This window comes from Tupaia chinensis, unplaced genomic scaffold, assembly GCF_000334495.1.
Source record: "Tupaia chinensis unplaced genomic scaffold, TupChi_1.0 Scaffold148234_1, whole genome shotgun sequence".
Lineage (NCBI taxonomy): Eukaryota > Metazoa > Chordata > Mammalia > Scandentia > Tupaiidae > Tupaia > Tupaia belangeri.
Genome location: NW_006208084.1, coordinates 3846149 through 3861909, shown reverse-complemented (window position 1 = coordinate 3861909; position 15761 = coordinate 3846149). Strand labels below are relative to the sequence as shown.

Genomic DNA, 15761 nt, shown 5'->3' with positions numbered 1-15761 from the left:
GGAAAAAAAAAATGGGTTAGGCCTGGAAAGGTGATTTGGCTAAGATTGCTCAGGAAGTCATGAATACAGGCAGCTGTCCCTAGGACTCCACTTTTCTGTCCTCAGTGCTCAGTGCTATTCTTCGTAAGGTTGGTAAGTAAATTAAAAGTGACATGCTGCCTTTAATAGTATGGTATGTATTGTTATCAGAGAGAAGAGGCAAACTGTTCACTTACTCATTCTGAAACACTGAATGCTCAGCCTTGAGTAAGCTTGATTTTTAACTGGATTTGTTCCTGCTCTGACATGCCAGGAAGAATTCTCTCTGGAAGAATCTACAGTTTTTCATACACAGTTTCTGGTATACCATCAAAAACTACCAAGCATAATAAGAAATAAGATGAAGATAGAAACAGGCCTACGAGAAATTTACACATTGGACCTATATTAGACATTAGAACTTTTTTTTGTTTTGGAGAGGTTCCTGTTATAGGGCATGTGCACTCACCAGAAAGACTGAGAGAGACAGAAAGCGAGAAATCACCCCTCGGGGGGATGGCCATGCCGCAATCCCTTCTCCTCCATTCTCCTCTCGGGATCTTGGGCATGCATATACGCACACACACCTGGCGTGAGTTTTTTAAGCCACCAGGTCCAGGACTTGAACCGTGGTTGACTACATGGGAGTCCAACAACATAGCCATTACACTAACTGCTGGTCCCTGGACATTAGAACTTTGAAATAGCCAGTATTGATAAATCCAAGGAAAAATAAGATTGAATATATCATTAAACAACTGGGATCTTTAAAGAATCTAGAATGCAAATTCTAGAACTGAAATATCATGGGATTAATGACAACACAGCTGAATAAGGATTAATAATTTGAGGACAGATCAATAGGAACTCCACAGTAAGTACAAAGAGAAAACTATTTTTAAAAAACATACATATCGGGAACCAGCAGTTAGCGTAATGGCTATGTCGCTGGACTCCCACGTAGTCGACCGCGGTTCGTGTCCCGGACCCGGTGGCTTAAAACTCACGCCGGGTGCGTGTGCGTGCGTGCCCAAGATCCCGAGAGGAGAATGGAGGAGAAGGGATTGCGGCGTGACCATCCCCCGTGGGGGGTGATTTCTCGCTTTCTGTTTCTATGTCTCTCTCTGTCTGTCTGGCGAGCGCACGCGCCCTACAGTGAAAATCTCTCCAAAAAAACAAAAACATACATATCAAATATGGTACAAAGGTCTAACATACATATAACTGGAATATAAGAATAGGATTAGAGAGCAATATTTAAAGAGATTACTACTGAGAATGTTTTCCAAACTGATGAATGACTTTAAGCCAATAAGCAGTTGGAAAGATGCCAAATATCATTATTCATATGGGAATACAAATCAAAGCCACAATAAGATAACCTCTGCACACTTAACTAAAAACTATAATAAAAAAGACAAACTACCTGGGACCAGCAGTTAGCGTAATGGCTATGTTGCTGGACTCCCACATAGTCGACTGCAGTTCGAGTCCCAGACCCAGTGACTTAGACTCACACCGGGCACGTGTGCATGCGTGCCCAAGATCCCGAGAGGAGAATGAAGGAGAAGGGATTGCGGTGTGGCCATCCCCTCTGGGGGGCTGATTTCTCACTTTCTATCTCTCTGTCTCTGTCTCTGGCAAGTGCACGTGCCCTATAGCAAAAACCTCTAAAAAGAAAAAAAAAAGACAAACTACCTGTAATAGTCTGTTTGATTGCCAATAATACAGAATACCTGAAACTACATGATTTGGTTAAGAGAATAGAAGTTTGTTCAGCTCATAGTTTGGAGGTTCAGGGGCTACATCTGGTAAAGATTTTCCCATCCATGGGGTCCCAAGGCCATGCAAGGTATCACATCATGAGAGAACAGGAGCCTGTTATCTCTTAGCCTGTTCATTTGTCCATATGTTCTGGTCACCTCCGTCTCCTTATGAACTCACCAGGAGTCAAATCATGGGACCCTCCCCACCACCGATCCTGATTACTCCTAAAGGCCCTATCTTTCTATACTATGAAGGTATTGGATCATTAGAAAAGTCACATATTTTTCTAGGCAAAAAAGTGTCGTTTCCAGTGACTGAGGATTATGTTTTGTCTTAATACATTCAATGACCAACTCAACACATACATTTTTGAGGCACACAAAAAAGTGACCTACACATTCAACGCAATACTTAAAAAAACATCAGTGCCATTCACAGGATAAAAAAGCAATCCTAATATTCACATGGAACCACAAAATACCCTGAATAGCCATAGCAATCTTAAGGAAAAAAAAAAGAAAAAGCCAGAAGCATCACACTACCTGATTTTAAAACACTCTACAAAGCTAATCAAAAGAACTTGATTCTGGCAAAGAAACAGACCAATGGAACAGAAAGAATAGAAAGCCCAGAAATCCACTCACCTTCAGCCAATTGACTTTCAACAAAGATGCCATGAACACACATTGGAGAAAGAACATTCTCTTAAAAAAAAAAAAAAAAAAAACGGTAAATTGGATGTTCACATGCAGAAGAATGAGACTAAGTATCTTTCAACATATGCAAAAATCAACTCAAAATAGACTATTTAAATGTAAGTGCTGAAACCTGGGAGAAAATAAAGGGAAAAATTATTTCATGAAATTGGATAGAGCAAGGGATCTTCAGAAATCTCAAAGTATACATAACAAAAGTTATAAATGAGATTCATCAAACAAAAAAGCTGGGACCAGTAGTTAGCGTAATGGCTATGTCACTGGACTCCTATATAGTCAACCGCGGTTTGAGTCCCGGACCCGGTGGCTTAAACTCATGCTGGGTACATGTGCGTGAATGCCCAAGATCCCGAGAGGAGAATGGCGGAGGAGGGACTGCTGCATGGCCATCCTCTCTGGGGGGTGATATCTTACTTTGTCTCTCTTGTCTGTCTGGCGCGCTCATGCGCCCTATACAATAAAACCTCCAAAACAACAAAAAAGTTCTGCACAGCAAAGAAAACAATAGTGTGAAGAGAGAACCTGCAGAATGGGAGAAAAATTGCAAATCTACATCTGATAAAGGGTTAATGGCCAGAATACGCAAGGAGCTCAATAGAAAACAAACAAACAAAAAACTCACTTAAAAATTGGGCAAAAGACCTTCATAGACATTTCTAAAATGAAAACATATAAAGGTCAAATATTTTTAAAATGTTCAACATCACAAATCATCAGGGAAAAACAAATTGACACCACAATGAAATACTACTGCATTCTATTTAGAATGTCTATTATCAAAAAGAAAAAAAGTTCCATGTGGAGAAAAGGGAACTCTTACACAATGTTGATAGGAATGTTAATTACTACAGCCATTACTAAAAACAGTATGAAGGTTTCTCAAAAAAAAAAAAAAAAATTAAATAGAACTACCATGGGACCAGCAGATGGTGTGATGGGTTAAGGCACTGGACTCCCACATGGCTCCATTAGTTTGAGCCCCAGACCTGGCAGCTTGAAAATCACACTGGGCTCATTTGCATGCATGCCTAACATTCCAGGAGGAAAGTGGAGAAGGGATTGCAGTGCTATCTTCTTGGGGGTGGGGGGAAGGGTGTGATTTATCACCTTCCCTCTCACTGTCTCTGTCTCATTGGTAAGTGCACTCACTGTGTGGCAAAAATCAAACACACACACAAAACTGCCATAATATCTAGCAATCCCACTCTTGAGAGTATACCCAAAGGAAATGAAATCAATATGTGGAAGAGATATCTGTGTTCCCATGTTTCTCACAGCACTAGTACAAGAGTTGGAATCAACCTCAGTAATGAGTGTGACCTGGCAACTGAGTGCTTGTGCATGTGTGCCCAAAATCCCAGGAGAAAATGGAGAAGAGATTGTGGCATGGCCACCCCACACACACACCCGGGGCCCGGGGTGTGGGGGGGGCATGATTTCTCACCTTCCCTCTCACCGTCTTTCTGATTTTCCAGGGCGTGCACACACATTATGACAAAAAGCTTTAAAAAAGAAAGAAAATGAAATATTTTCATTTGAGGTAATGGATGAACCTGCAGAACATTCAGTTAAATAAACCAGATGCAGAAGGACAAATGTCACATGATCTCACTCAAATGGAATCTAAAAAATTAAAAATTACAAAGGAGTAGAGAGTAGAACAGTAGGTACAGAGACTTGGGAAAGCAGGGGCACAGGGAGAAGTAGGAGAAGTTAGTAAACAAAAACAAAATTACAATTATAATAGGAATAAGTTCTGGTGTTCTATTGCACAGTAGGACAACTGTAGGTAACAGTAATGCATTGTGTATTTCACAGGAACTAGAGAGGTTTTAGAATGTTCTTACTACAAATAAATGTATGACATGATGGATATGCTAATTTTCCTGATTTGATCATTATACAATATGTGTGTCAAAACATTGTATTTCTAGAGCTAGCAGGTGGCATGGTGATTAAGGGAACTGAATTCCCACATGGCCAACTAAGGTTTGAGTCCCAGACCTGTTGGCTTGTTTTCCCACTTTCTCTTTCTCTCTCACTCTGTCCCTCTTCAGCCAAATTAAAATAAGTAAAGTTAAATAAAATAATTCTTAAAAAAAAATTGTACCCCAGAGATATGTGTAATTATGTGTTAATTTTAAAAACTGAAAATTAAATCTTGGTGGATGTAACTAAAGCTACAGTCAGATGATTTATCACCTTAAATATATATTAGAAAAACGAAATCAGTATTCAAATAGTAATTTTAAAGAAATTTTAGAAAAAGGACAATTTAAGCCCAAAAATGTGGACAGAAGAAAATAAAGTAGGAACTAATGTCATAAAATACAAGCAAGTAATATAGAAAGTGAAAAAATAAAACTGATTCTTCAGACTACTAAGAAAATTGATAAACCTATAGCAATAGTGATCTCAAACACATCAGATGTGAAAAGAGGGACATCATTACAGACCCTACAGACACTAAAGATATTTTGAACTCTGACTAAATTTGGAAATGTGTACAAAATGGAAAAATACTTAGAAAAACAAATGATCAAGATGACTAAATAAATGTGAATGCCTCATAGTCATCTCTAACTCCCTAATAAACATATCAGGTCAAAGAACTAAGGAGTTATCAATGATTGCTCTGAATTATAAATTCTTCTCACTAGAAGCCTTCAGGCTGATACAGTGATAAACCAGGAGCAAGAGTCTGATCTTTCAGGTTACAATTTTACCACATAGGCTTAAATCACAACTTCCATGTTTTTTTTTTGTTTGTTTGTTTGTTTGTTTTTGTTTGTTTTTTAATGGAAGATTTGGCTGGGGCTGGCAGTTGATGGTTAAAGGTGCTGGCTTCCCACAGGGCTGACTGCGGTTTGTGTCCCAGACCTAGCAGTTTGCTTCCTTTCCCTTTCTCTCTCCCTCTCTGGACAAATTTTTAAAAATAATAATATTAATGGAATTAATTTTTTAATATTTAATTTTTATTATTTTTTTTAATTTGATGAGAGGAGAGAGAGAAATGAGAGAGCAAGTCACCAGGTCCAAGACAAACTGATCGGCCATGTGGGAGTCTAGCACCTTAACCACCATGCCACCTGCCGCCCTGAATAAGTACTTCTTAAAAAAAAAATTTTTTTAAAATAACTAAGATTATTTGGGAGAAAAAGATTGCAAACCTGAAAAAGTGGAATGGTGATATTTGAAAGGATCCCAAAGAGTAAGTCCTAAAACCCCTACAGGTTCCCTTTGACAACAGAAGCAGCTCCTCCTCTCCTAGCTAATGAGAATCATTCTCGAATATCTTGTAAAGACCACACTTCAGGTAGTTATCTTCAAGAATAATTCCAGGGACCAGCAGTTGGCATAATGGCTAAGTCACTGGACTCCCATATAGTCGACCACGGTTCAAGTCCCAGACCCAGGGGCTTAAACACATGCCGGGCGCATGTGCATGCGTGCCCAAGATCCTAAGAGAAGGGACTGTGATATGGCCATCCCCCCTGGGGGTGATTTCTTGCTTTCTGTGTCTCTGTTTTTCTCTTTCTGGTAGCGCACACACTATATATCAAAAAAATCTCCAAAATAATAATAATTCCAATTCTCACTTACCACTGCTACCACCTCTTACTGCTTCTGACCTCTGACTAGAGGAAACCATCAAAGCCCTTATTTAGGCCATTTTAAAGTCAAAGGTTGGAAAGAAAGTTTATATAGTAACAGAAAATCTTGAGGAATTATATGTCAAAAAGATTCTGAGGATACTAAACTAGGGAAGGGGGAACATAGTTTAAACTGAATTTGGTATGGGTATATTTCATTGCAGGTGATAATTAACCCATATCTCAGCCATAGGTGCCAAGTACAATTCTGTTTCCCATCTTCTAATGGTAACTGGATCCTCACTGCCTTGGAAGTCAGCCAGGTTAGATAACAATGCCAAGATGTTATATCCCTGAGGGTCTGTTTTCTGCAACATTTCTCAAAACCAATTTCTTGATTAAGATTCTTACGTGCAGGGACCAGCAGTTAGCATAATGGCTATGTCGCTGGACTCCCATGTAGTCGACCACGGTTCGCGTCCTGGACCCGGTGGCTTAAAACTCACACTGGGCATGTGTGTGTGCATACCCAAGATCCCAAGAGGAGAATGCAGCGTGGCCATTCCCCCTGGGGGGTGATTTCTCGCTTTCTCTCTCTCTGTCTCTGCCTGTCTGGCGAGCGCACATGCCCTATCGCAAAAACCTCTTAAAAACAAACAAACAAAAAAAACAAACAGATTCTTACTTGCAGACAATACAATCTCCTCTGGTAAGCTTAAGCAAAAGGAACTTATTAAACAGTATAGAATTACTGAAAAGGGTGAAGAAAAGAGTCAAGCTAAATTCTAGGCATGACTCCCAATCTAATACTACAGAAGTGAGCTTGCAAGGTGTAGCTAGCTGCTGCTTCTATGATTGGGAAGCTACCTGCCACATCAGAAAGTCTCCATCTGTGAAGGGACCAGCAGTTACCGTAATGGCTATGTTGTTGGATTCCCACGTAGTTGATTGCAGTTTGCGTCCTGGACCCGGTGGCTTAAACTCATGCCGGGTGCGTGTGCGTGCGTGCCCAAGATCCCGAGAGGAGAATGGAGGAGAGGGGATTGTGGCGTGGCCATCCCCCCTGGGGGGTGATTTCTCACTTTCTGTCTGAGCGCACGCACCCTATAGCAAAACCTCTCCAAAAAAAAAGAAAAAAAGAAAAAAAAAGAAAGTGAGTCTCCATCTGTAATCACCAGAAGCTCTAAAATACACGATGATATCCAACCCTGTAGAGGAGATGCTGCAAGCCCTCCTCTCCTCACATAATTCAGTCAAGTGCAACTGATTAGGGGAGTTTTAGTTTTGTTTAGAATCTTGCCTCTAAAGGAATCTGGTCTATTTAGCTTTCCAGATTCTAAAAGCAAGCATAGTAAGAGAGGATTAACATCTAGCATTGTTCAACTCCTGTTATATAAAGATAAATAATAGATGATCAGGCCACATGCTTTTATCTCTTACCAATGCCTTGGAGATATTTTTTTCACTAGAATTTATTTATTTAATTCCATTTGTTGTTATTAATTTGACCTGAGAGAGAGCAAGCAAGGAAAGGGAGAAAGCAAGCTGCCAGGTTCGGGACTCAAATCATAGTGGGCCATGCGGGATCCAGTGCCTTCAATCACCATGCCACCTGCTGGCCCATCTTAGAGATACTTCTATCCTAGTATATACGGATTGACCTCAACCTCTTTAATAGCTTAAAGTGGATGTGCCATAATTTATTCACTTCCTTTTTAAATTTTGCTGTAGGGCACATGTGCTCATCAGAGACAGAAAGTGAGAAACCACCCCCCCTCCTGGGGGGTGGCCACCCCACAATCTCTCTTCTCGTCTCAGGAATTTGGGCATGCACGCATACATACCTGGTGTGTTTTAAGCTGCCAGATCTGGGACTTGAACTATGGTCAACTACATGGGAGTCCAGAGATGTAACCATTAGACCATCTGCTGGTACCTCTCATTTCCTTTCTTGAGAACACTTCATTTTTTTTTTTTCAAGAGACATAGTTCTTTTTTTATTTTTTTAAGTTTTAAGCAAAGCTCTCTTATAACTTTCTTCATTTTATTTTAAGTTCTTTTATACATTCAATCACATTATTTAGCTCATAAAGTGAATAATCCAACATGTGTGCATTTCTCCCGAGTCCAATTGTTACTATAAAGTTATCTTCAACAGGTAACAATACCCTATTTCTTTGTCCCATTAATACTATGCCACTCTCAATGTCCTTCCTCAGACTCTATTTTTTCACCCATCCTCTTCCCACCCTATATCTGGTATTCACAACCCTTTACTGTATTTCTATATCTTTTAGTCATTCAGTTTCTGTCATAGAGTGGAGACACTCAGTATATATTAAGTGGAGACATACAATGTCTCTCCTTCATAGCCTGGCTTACTTCACTCAGTAGTGAATCTTCCATATTACTCCACTTTCCGTCAAAAGCCAGGTCTTGGAACCATCAGCTAGCATAATGGCTATGTCGCTGGACTCCCATGTAGTTGACCACGGTTCGAGTCCTGGATGCAGTGGCTTAAACTCACGCCGGGCACAAGTGCATATGTGCCCAAGATCCCGAGAGGAGAATGGAGGAGAAAGGATTGGCCATCTCCCCTCGGCCAGGGGGCATGGCGAGAACACTTCATTTTTTTTTTAATCCATTTTCAGTGTTAAGATGCTGGTGTAGTAGGGGCCAGGAGGTGGCATGGGGGTTAAGGAGTTGGATTCCCACATGGCTGACTGTAGTTTGAGTCCTGGACCTAGAGGGCTGAAAATCATGCCAGTTGGGACCAGCAGATGGTTACATAGTTGGACTACCACAGTTAACTGTGGTTTGAGTCCTAGACCTGGCAGCCTAAAACTCACATTGGGTGCGTGTGCGTGTATGCCCAAGATTCTGAGAGAATGGAGAAAGGATTGTGGCGTGGCCATAATTTCTTGCTTTCTGTTTCTCTAGCAAGTGCATACGCCCTATAGCAAAAGTCTCTCTTTGAAAAAATGGGGCACTGGGAATGCAGGAGGAGGTCTGAGGTGGTCTTACTGCCTCAGGTGGTCTTACTGATAGCTGCTGCTCCCTGCTCCATGGTGCAGGTTTGAAGGATTAATTGTGGTAAAGCAATGTGGGAAGGGCTGATCTGGTATATACCTGGGGCAGTTGGAAGGCACATTTTTTTTTTTATTAGCACAAACACATTTATTTACTAACCAAAGGGATGATCTTAATTAAATCAACACTTGGAAATAGTTGTATGCAAAATGTTTGCGATAAAGGTAATTGAACACAGTAATGAAAAAAAGTAGTATGGAGATTTGCTCATTGAACTGAGCTTGTTCATTCTTGCAGCTAATTCCTGTCTGAAGTGATGATGGAATTTTTATTCTACTTTCTCATAGACTCGAGTACAGGTGACATTATTCATGACACAGTCCACCACTAATTTTCCATCTTGCAGTTTTCTTGTTATTGTGCTTTCTTTCCCATCCCATTCTTGATGTTGAACCAACGCACCATCCTTAAAGTCACATAGTCTGAGTTTTTCTTCCATCAGCTATAGTTTCTTCAAAGTTTTCTCCCAGGGTACAAGAAAACTGTGCTGTTTTTAAAGTGCTCTCAGTTTTCACGGTGAGGTTCTTCTCATCACAAGTGATAATACAATCTGGTTTGGCTATTGCACCCATTTTTCGCAGAGCCATTCCCACACCTACTTCCTTCATGTACTCTCCAAAGCCTTTGCTGTCCACCAGGCGCCATCTTCCTTGCAGCTGCTGAAGGTTGGCCAGTGCGGGCGCGGGCGGGCGGGCAGGCACAGCAGACAGGGTAGGGACCCGGGCAAGGAGCTCACAGTCAACATTTTTTTTTTTTTAAATACTGGTATAGTCTTCCATCCTCATCACATGCCCAGAAGAACAAACTAAAATATGGCCTATTTTCTCTTTTACCTATGTGTAAGCATTTCCACAGAATTATGGGTATAAATAGATGTAAATATCTTGACACTGCTAAATTACCAACCAAAAGTGCTTTGATCAACACTCCCAGGGTGTCCTTTTCCTCAAAGGTAGGATATTTGATATTTGGGGGTCTGTTGGTACATTGTTAAGACACAATCTATAAGGCAATTCCACTTCATGGATCAAGTCCAGAGCTACCCAGAATACGCTAGGCATGGACTTGCTTACGATTCAGGGCTGTCAGAAGGCGACGGGATCATGATGTGAAGACCCTGTTGGGGTACTCTTTGCCTCCAGTGGAGAAAGGATTGCTACATAGCAATTCTTCCTGGGGAGCAATTTAACCCCAACTACTGAGATCATGGAAGAAAGGAAATGTGTAGTTCCAGCACTAGCGTTTCCTGGGAACAGGAGGAGCCCGTGACCCGGACGCCTTTGGCAAAAGGCTGAGCTTGAAGCTGCCCCAGGAAACAGAGCTGCCTGAGGCTTCGTGATGCGTTATCAGTAGCTACCCCTATCCACCCACTACACGCCACACTGCCCTCAACTGTAGACCTGCCAGTTCTCCAAGGAAGCAGTAGGCACTACCATAAAGCAGTATCACAGAAGAGGAAGGATGAACTGCCATCAACTGCCAGAGCAGTTTGTCTAAGCACTATTACACAGAAAGAGTGACTCAGAATGACCTCGACGCTGTAATAATTAAAAAAAATAATTCCTTCCCTTCTAACCTTAGAAAAACTCAACTTGTACTTGATTTCCCCTGAAAGACATTCATCTCCTTTCTCCAAAAAACAAGATTACAAGAGGAATCCTGTATTTTAAAAAAAGCTTTAATTTTAATCCTTCCTAGAGGAATACAAGTTTGAATGAAATACATTCATTCCATAAATACATTAGCAGCAAAACCTTCCCACCAAAGTCCTCTACTCCAGCCCAGAGGTTGTGCCTTCTAGCAGGAGAGCATGTTTTACCAATCTCTTCAACTTAACGATGGTCAGCTTCCGCGAACACCATGTGAGACACAAAGACCAGGTGGATGGATGAATTAATCAAGCTGGGACCCCCAAAACAGGCCCATGTCCTATCCATTAAGCTTTCCTTACCCTCCAACTCCTTTGGCATCTCCAGGCTTATCTGGTGAGGTCTGCCAGCACAGACAACTGGGAAGGCCTAACCTCCCAATGCACCAATGTGTTTACAGTTACTTGTTGCTCTGAGTTGGCAACATTTTCATTTTAATGGTGTCTTGATACTTTTCATAAGGTAAATCAAATATAAGAGATCATTTCTTTCCTCCCTTTACATTGGCTGAGGTCCCGCTGTGTCAGGTGAGTCTGTAACTGTTGGTCAGGAGGCAGTCCAGCTGGCATTATCTGAGCTCTCTGTACACCTCCAGGTTCCCTCTGAATGACTGGAGGTTTTCTTGGATATAGATGTCTAAACCTACAAAGATCTTTAAGTAACAATAACCAGGTTCCTTGCCCTGGTTTCTATCAAAGCTATCTTCTGGGACAGTGGCCAGGTAAAACATCTCTTTTCTTTTCCCATCCCTGCCTACTGACTGACTGCTCTTCTTCTATTTGCCCTCAGGCATCTGCTGAAAATCTGGGAAGCAAGATCTACCCTAAGCTCCCAAATAACGGTTAAGGCAGGTGCCACCTTAAACTTGTGAGCTGCAGCCAAAAAGACACACTTACACTGCAGCACCGCAATCCATCTGGGATGAGTGTAAGTCACAACAGTACAAAAAACACAACCAGCCACTGGGATGGCTATGGAGCAGGGACCAAATTCAAAGTGTTAACAAGCTATCGGGCTAGGAGAAATAGGGCTAATGGAAGAATATGATGCATCCGATTTGTCTGTGTGGAAGGCAGCTTTGACCCAGGCATGAAATGCATCTCCCAGATTATCACAAAAATAAAGAACAGACCTCGAAAGCTGACTCCTTCCCATTTGTCACTTAAAATAGGACATACGTTCTCTTTTCCTAGTCTGCTTTAAACGGTTTTCATTAGGAGACTCTTTCTTCTATAAGTGCTTTCTCCAATCTCATTCCGTTTATTTTGACTACTGTCTGAAAAGAAATCAAAACCATTTTATATAAAACATTGTAGTGGATAACTGTTTATGTGTGTTTTTCCCTTTGCATTTTCCATCCAAAATAGTCTGCTTTTTTTATTTATGTGTAGAGAGTGACTCATTGGCTGAATATACAGAACTGTTAATCCTACAGTCTTCTGTTCCCACAGAATCTCCTAGATCTTCCTCCTCTGAGTCATCATCCTCTTCCTCCTCTTGTGCTGATGAACTGGAAGTGGGTCCTTTACAGGTTTTCAGGTGGCGGGTGAGATGGTATTTGGTTAGATACGCCTTTGTACATTTTTCACAGACATAATCCCGTTTTCCTTCATGAGAATTGAGATGCTTCTTTAAGTGGTTTGTTCTCAAGAACAGCTTATCACACTTGGGACACTTGATCTGGCGTTCTCTAAGAACAACACAAGAAAAGACATGTGAAGTAACAAATGAAAACTGAGGCACGCACGTGTTCTTCACAACTGCAGGGCTTTTTCAGAAAAAGCTCTACCCTACTATACATCTATATAGGAAATGTATCTACCATCCTTTTCTAGCAAAGAGACAGTGGTAAAGAATTCAGTGGAGTCCTTAGAATTCTCTGGAATAGTTGTAAAACCAATTTATTCCAACCTTTTAATTCTGCAGATGGAAAACATTATGTGCATACAAATTAAGTTAATCAGCAGGGACCAGCAGGTGGCATAGTGGTTAAGGTGCTGGACACTCCCATGTGGCCGACCACAGTTCGAGTCCCAGACCTGGTGGCTTGCTTTCTCACTTCCTCTCTCTCTGTGTCTCTCTCACTGGTCAAATTAAAAAATAAACAAATGAATAAAATTAAAGAAAAAAAAAGTTAATCAGGACGAGCAGGTAGCATAGAGATTAAGGCAGATTCCACATAGCTGACTCTGTGGTTTGAGTCTTGGACCTGGTGGCTTAAAATCACTCTGGGCACACGTGTGTGCAAGAACCAAATCCCATCTAGAATACCACTCACATTAATTCTACCTTCCTGAAGACTTAGCTCAAACTGGGCCAGCGAGTGGCATGGCAGTTAAGATGCTAGATCTCACATGGTCAACTGTATCATTCAAGTCCTGGCCCTCACAGCTTGAGAGTCACGCGAGGCACGTGTGCATGGCTGACTGCATAGTTAAGCCCTAGACCAGGGCTTAACAGCTTGAGAATGATACTGGGCATGTGAACCCAAAACCCTGAGAGGAGACAGGAGGAGAAGGGACTGTAGCATGGCCATCCCTCCTTCGTATGTGGATGACCAACCTTTCTCTGGAGAATATATGCACTCCAGAGCAACACTGGGGGGAAAAATGCTCAAACTACCAGGAAACTTTTCCTCCTCTGATCTCTCAAAACCAAGTGCATACGCTAACACCTGTGCCACTATCAGAAAGGTTAACATGCTGGTTTCCCTTCCTGGGCGCTTTGAGCTCTTTAAAGACAGGGAGAGTGCCTTTCACCTCCACATTTCTACAACCTAGTACAATCCTGGTCATCAAATAAGTATATAAAGTGCATGATTAAAGTAATAAACAAGTGAGATAATTTTCAAAGAGAAAAATCCAATCCTTGCTTGGCTACATGGAACACAGGCGACATCTACCACAGCATGAAGCAGGTCACAGATGAGCCAGCACTTCCAAGCCCTTGACCTGGCAGGCTTGGCTATAGCTGTACTAGGGATCCCCGGAGGGAGGATCTCTTGGCTGTAGGGTAACTTACTGTGTGTGAATGAGCACATGCTGTTTGAGGTCCTGTCTCCGCATGAACAACTTGTCACAGTAATCACACTTCAGATTCTTCTCCCCTGTGTGGATGACCATATGCGATTCCAGGTGAGCCTTCTGGGTGAAAGACTTGTCACACAAGGTACACCTGTAGTTCTTCTGACCTGCAAATGAACCCAAATTATCACAATAAATAAAACAACTGCTGGCAATCAAAACGGGCAAACACCTAGCAGAGGCAGGAATGAGGAACTGACTGTAACCGAACTGTCACCTGGCACTCTAGGCCTTCTACCTAGAATTATTCAGAGCTGCTAAATTTGTAATTTATTAAAGGTAGTAAAGGGAATAAACATTTAACCTCCCTCTAGAACCTCTTACACACAAATATATTAAATATTTTAATATCTATAGCAAACAAATGAAAAATAATCACTTCAGTAACAGTACCCCAATACAATTATTAAACAAAAGAACTCATCAATTTTTTTTTTTTTAGAGAGATTTTGCTACAGGGTACGTGCACTCCCTGGAGAAACAGAGATACAGAAAGCGAGAAATCACTCCCTGCAGGGATAATGGCCATGTTGTAATCCTTTGTCCTCCATTTTCCTCTTGAGATTTTGGGCACATACACACATGAACCTGACATGAGTTTCAAGCCTCCAGGCCTGAGACTTGAACGACAGTTGGCCACGTGGGAGTTTAGCAATATAACCATTATGCCATCTGCTGCTCCTAGAACTCACCAATTCTATTACCTGTCTATTGACACATTTTTTTTTAAGAGTTTTTATTGCTACAGGGCGTGTGAGCTCACTGGGGAGACAGAGACAGAAAGCAAGAAATCATGGGGTGGCCATGCCATAATCCCTCTTCCTCCATTCTCCTCTCAGGATCTTGAGCACACACGAACCCAGCCAGTTTTAAGCCGCCAGGTCCAGGCCTCCAACCAAGGTTGATTACGTGGGAGTCCAGCAACGTAACCATTACGCCAGCTACTGGTCCTTACTGATGTATTTCTACAAGCTATATTTTCTCATTTACTGTCTTTTTCTAGTTAACATATATGACCTCATAAAAGCAGGGATGAAATAGAATCCTTCACTACTATAATTTCTAATTGTTGCAAAAATCCCATTTGGGAGCTGGTTCCCTGGCACAATAGTACTACACTGCTCAAGAGAAGTTGAATTCCCTAAGGGGATCATGGTTCGAAGCCCCAGTTGTGTTGGTCTGAACCATGTCAACACACAGAGTGCCAAAGATCCAAAGGGCCGGAAGACTGAAGGAAGGGGATCGCAGCAAAACCAGATCCCAAGGCGGGTACTCATCTCCCTCTCGCCCTCCCTCCGCCTCGCACATGCACTATAACGATTAAAGGGGAAATTTCTCCCCCATTATGAGTCTTTTCATTTGTCAATTATCTTTTTAAACTGAAGGTCCTGCTTCCATGAGTGGCCATGACAAGGAGAAAGGGGAAGGGAACCAGCCGGCACGGGAGGGATCATCTCTACAACATTCCATTTATACACAGAACTAAACAGACAAGCACATAGTCACTATTGTGGTTAGAAGCTGGCAGCATGGGGAGGGGAGGAACAGATGGAGAGTAAGGATGTTGTTAAAAAAAAATACAGGCTCCCCCCTGCCTGGGGGGGAACTTGCTCTGCTTCAACCCAAGAAGGAATTGGAAGATCAAAAGCGGTTTGGGAAAGCCAGAACTGTCAGGGATGAAGGGAGGAGAAAGATCCAGGGGATAGGAGGGGGGCTGTTTGGCAACTGGGGTGAAGGAATTGCCCTTCCCTTGTTGGGCCCACCAGCCCCTCTGGTCTGGCAGGAAGGGGGCTGCCTGCAACCCCCAAGGGCAGGTATGGGGCTGCCAGATGCTCCAGGCAGGGG

The 15761-nt window shown here is 42.0% G+C and overlaps 1 protein-coding gene and 1 pseudogene across 4 annotated transcripts in view; both read right to left on the bottom strand.

Annotated features, from left to right (window-relative positions):
* Positions 1-9385: 9385 nt before the first annotated feature.
* On the bottom strand, positions 9386-9939 carry LOC102494519 (fatty acid-binding protein 5 pseudogene; annotated as a pseudogene).
* Positions 9940-10841: 902 nt separating this feature from the next.
* The window catches only part of PRDM4 (PR/SET domain 4), a 36109-nt gene continuing 31189 nt past the window's right edge, over positions 10842-15761 (bottom strand). For all 4 annotated transcript variants that reach the window (XM_006170344.3, XM_006170343.3, XM_014584948.2 and 1 more), the window contains 2 exons: positions 13855-14023; positions 10842-12523 (listed from right to left, as the gene is read on the bottom strand). In XM_006170344.3, the coding sequence (XP_006170406.1) occupies positions 12211-12523; positions 13855-14023 (482 nt within the window). In that variant the 3' untranslated portion in view covers positions 10842-12210. The remainder of the gene's footprint in view (positions 12524-13854; positions 14024-15761) is intronic.